Source organism: Nerophis lumbriciformis, linkage group LG18 (assembly GCF_033978685.3).
Source record: "Nerophis lumbriciformis linkage group LG18, RoL_Nlum_v2.1, whole genome shotgun sequence".
Lineage (NCBI taxonomy): Eukaryota > Metazoa > Chordata > Actinopteri > Syngnathiformes > Syngnathidae > Nerophis > Nerophis lumbriciformis.
The window spans coordinates 45185001-45189828 of NC_084565.2; the positions used below are offsets into that span (position 1 = coordinate 45185001).

General features: G+C 30.4%; 1 protein-coding gene across 2 annotated transcripts in view; it reads right to left on the reverse strand.

Annotated features, from left to right (window-relative positions):
- The window catches only part of LOC133618020 (pre-B-cell leukemia transcription factor 1-like), a 59395-nt gene extending 57233 nt beyond the window's left edge, over positions 1–2162 (reverse strand). The window contains exon 1 of one of the 2 annotated variants that reach the window (XM_061978477.1): positions 1911–2162. In XM_061978477.1, the coding sequence (XP_061834461.1) occupies positions 1911–2071 (161 nt within the window). In that variant the 5' untranslated portion in view covers positions 2072–2162. The remainder of the gene's footprint in view (positions 1–1910) is intronic. The other variant, XM_061978476.1, reaches the window with a different exon arrangement.
- Positions 2163–4828: the final 2666 nt, after the last annotated feature.

Sequence of the window (4828 nt, forward strand, 5' to 3'; positions counted from 1 at the left end):
AACACACACACACACACACACACACACACACACACACACACACACACACACACACACACACATGTGAGTAACACGTCTCATGTTTATTATTGTCTTGTCATTTTATTACCAACATGTTAAAAAAAAAAAAAAAAAAAAAGCGGGTGAAAAACACCAAAACACCAACAAAATGAGTGAGGAAAAGAAAAGAATAAGAAAATAGTGAGGTGCTTGCAACATACTTATGTTTACACGCATGTTTCACATTCTAACATGACTGAAAAGGAGTAGGAAGAAGCGGAGCTTATTCCACCCTTACTGCTTTTCCTTTTATAATTTATGATTTGATTTCTGTATATATATATATATATATATATATATATATATATATATATATATATATATATATATATATATATATATCCATCCATCCATTCATTCTCTACCGCTTATTCCCTTTGGGGTCGCGGGGGGCGCTGCATGGAGCCTATCTCAGCTACAATTGGGCGGAAGGCGGTGTACACCCTGGACAAGTCGCCACCTCATCACAGGGCCAACACAGATAGACAGACAACATTCACACTCACATTCACACACTAGGGACCATTTAGTGTTGCCAATCAACCTATCCCCAGGTGCATGTCTTTGGACGTGGATGGATATATATATACATATATACACAGTATATATAAAGGTTTATTTGAAATAGGGACAGATACAGAAACATAGATATCTGAAACAGTTATATGCATCATAGTGTGTGTAGCCAAAGCTCATTTACAACAACAACAACACAGATCTAACATCATTTAAGTAGGAAAATCAAAAGAATGAGGCAAAGAGGAGTCGATAATAATGATAATAGTAATAATACAGACAAAGTGCAAACTAGATGAAAGCCAATAATAATAATAATAATAATAATAATAATAACACAGACAAAGTGCAAACTAGATAAGAACCAATTAGTAAAAATGAGTAAAAACTAAACATGGGAACTAGGGATGTCCGATAATGGCTTTTTGCCGATATCCGATTTTCCTATATTGTCCAACTCTTTAATTACCGATACCGATATCAACCGATACCGATATCAACCGATACTGATATATACAGTCGTGGAATTAACACATTATTATGCCTAATTTGGACAACCAGGTATGGTGAAGATAAGGTCCTTTTTAAATAAATTAATAAAATAAAATAAGATAAGATAAATAAATTAAAAACATTTTCTTGAATAAAAAAGGAAGTAAAACAATATAAAAACAGTTCCATAGAAACTAGTAATGAATGAAAATGAGTCAAATGAAGTGTTAAAGGTTAGTACTATTAGTGGACCAGCAATCATGTGTGCTTACGGACTGTATCCCTTGCAGACTGTATTGATATATAATGTAGGAACCTACCACAATATTAATAACAGAAAGAAACAACCCTTTTGTGTGAATGAGTTTTTTGGGTTTGTGCACTAATTGTAAGTGTATCTTGTGTTTTTTATGTTGATTTAATAAAAAAATAAAAATAAAATAAATAAAAACGATACCGATAATTTAAAAAAACCGATACCGATATTATATTATGGGACATCTCTAATGTTGCTGAACTAGACATTTAAGATAACAAGTTGTCACACTAAACATATACCAAATATTTAAAGCATATTAATTATAATAATTATTATTCATAATCCTTTTTGACAATTATTGGCACTTTAACTTTAACTGATGAGCCATTTTAAAATGTTTCATTGAATTATAAGTGCGAATAAAATGATAATTCATACTGAAAATGTCATGGAATAAATGAAGAATGTTAAACATAATGAAGAAGATTAAGTTTCGACGACATGAAGATGAAAGAGTAAGAGAGTAGTTCTGACTTAGTGTGTGAGGATGTTGGTACACATGATTTAGCAAAGATGACGTCACCTGGCCTGAGCTTCGTCCAGACTTTGGTCCGTGATGGTCATAATTTCATGTAAAATGTCTCCGATGTCTCCACTTCCACTTCCACTTCCACTTCCGTCCATGCCGACCCGCGCCTGAGCGTCAGCGTGAGCGCGCATCAGCCGCTGCTGCTCCTCCTCCATCACGCGCACGCACGCACGCACGCAGGCAGATTCCCAGTGGCGCGTGAATAATCGCGCACGCGTCCTTCTTTCGCCACTTCGCTACAATTAACAAGAAGGAGAAGAAGAAGAAGAAGAAGAAGAAGAAGAAGAAAAGGCGCCTTTAATTCCCGCGCTCCATCCTGGCGCCTTTAATTCCCGCGCTCCATCCTGGCGCTTTTTGTCACGAGCACGGCCAGCCAGGCTCCGCCCACCGCACGCGAGCTGCTACGAGAGAAGCGCGTGGCCCCACCTGGAGGCTGGCGGAGAAGTGACGTCACAGGTCAGGTACACCCCCCCCCCCCCCCTCTTTCGTGACGTCACTAGACGACCAACAACAAAAACAACCTTAATATGTCATCCATTGCCAGCACTTTAACACCCCCATAATAGTCTAGTCTACTACAATACTTATTTGCATATCTAATTTACAATACTTATTTGCATATTTAAATGACAAAGATAACATCTTCTAAGATGGAGGAGAGTATTTATCATGCACGGAATTTCGTCCAAAGAGGAAAGTAATGGCAATGAGGGAACATGACGTCATCCCGTTGCCTTGGTAACGCGGGATGTTTATCCCCCGCGACCTCATGGGGGGGTCAAAGGTTATTGCTGTATACAATGTGCATTGCTGCCCCCTACAGGAGGGCACTGGAAACACGTGTCTGACAGCCATGACGTCATTTGAAGAAGAAACTGACTAACAGGGTGGACATTATTGAAAATGATTTGAAATGATTTAAAATGATTTGAAATTATTTAAAATGATTTGAAATGATTTGAAATGATTTAAAATGATTTGAAATTATTTAAAATGATTTGAAATTATTTAAAATGATTTGAAATGATTTAAAATGATTTAAAATTATTTGAAATTATTTAAAATTATTTGAAATTATTTAAAATGATTTGAAATGATTTGAAATTATTTAAAATGATTTGAAATTATTTAAAATGATTTGAAATGATTTGAAATGATTTAAAATTATTTGAAATTATTTAAAATTATTTAAAATGATTTGAAATTATTTAAAATGATTTGAAATTATTTAAAATGATTTGAAATTATTTGAAATTATTTAAAATTATTTGAAATTATTTGAAATTATTTAAAATTATTTGAAATTATTTAAAATGATTTGAAATGATTTGAAATTATTTAAAATTATCTGAAATTATTTGAAATTATTTGAAATTATTTGAAATTATTTAAAATTATTTGAAATTATTTAAAATGATTTGAAATGATTTGAAATTATTTAAAATGATTTGAAATTATTTAAAATGATTTGAAATTATTTAAAATGATTTGAAATGATTTGAAATTATTTAAAATGATTTGAAATTATTTAAAATGATTTGAAATTATTTAAAATGATTTGAAATGATTTGAAATTATTTAAAATTATTTGAAATTATTTAAAATGATTTGAAATGATTTGAAATTATTTAAAATGATTTGAAATGATTTGAAATTATTTAAAATTATTTGAAATTATTTAAAATTATTTGAAATGATTTGAAATTATTTAAAATGATTTGAAATTATTTAAAATGATTTGAAATTATTTAAAATGATTTGAAATTATTTGAAATTATTTAAAATTATTTGAAATTATTTAAAATTATTTGAAATGATTTGAAATTATTTAAAATGATTTGAAATTATTTAAAATGATTTGAAATTATTTAAAATGATTTGAAATTATTTGAAATGATTTAAAATTATTTGAAATTATTTAAAATTATTTGAAATTATTTGAAATTATTTAAAATTATTTGAAATTATTTAAAATGATTTGAAATGATTTGAAATTATTTAAAATTATTTGAAATTATTTGAAATTATTTAAAATTATTTGAAATTATTTAAAATGATTTGAAATTATTTGAAATTATTTCAAATGATTTGAAATTATTTAAAATGATTTGAAATGATTTAAAATGATTTGAAATGATTTGAAATTATTTAAAATTATTTGAAATTATTTAAAATTATTTGAAATTATTTGAAATTATTTAAAATGATTTGAAATTATTTAAAATGATTTGAAATGATTTGAAATGATTTAAAATTATTTAAAATGATTTGAAGAAGAAACTGACTAAAATGGTGGACATTATTTGTTGTGCTTGAACTGTTTCTCTAGTGGACACATATTTGAAGAAGGTTTCTCTAGTGGACACATATTTGAAGAAGGTTTCTCTAGTGGACATATATTTGAAGAAGGTTTCTCTAGTGGACACATATTTGAAGAAGGTTTCTCTAGTGGACACATATTTGAAGAAGGAAAGAAAAACAATCCTGTTAGCTGCCTGATAAAAGTTGTCATCACATGAACATCTTCTTACTTTTATTCTGCTCTGTTAGCGCCTTCTTGTCACTGTTAGCATCTGCTAGTGTTTTATCATCACGTCTTTTTGTCTGTCAGCATTTATTTGTGTCTGTTAGCGCCTTCTTGTCACCGTTAGCGTCTTCTTATCTCTGGTAGTGTCTTTTTCTTAGTTAGCGCCTTCTTGTCACTGTTAGCATCTGCCAGCGTTTTCTCATCTCGGGTAGCCTCTTTTTGTCGGTCAGCATTTATTTGCCTCTGTTAGCGCCTTCTTGTCACTGTTGGTACCTGCTAGCGTCTTCTTGTCTGTTAACATCTACTTGTCTCTGTTATCGCCTTCTTATCGCTGTTTTTGTCTGCGAGTGTCCTCTTATCTCTGGTAGCATCTTTTTCTCAGTTA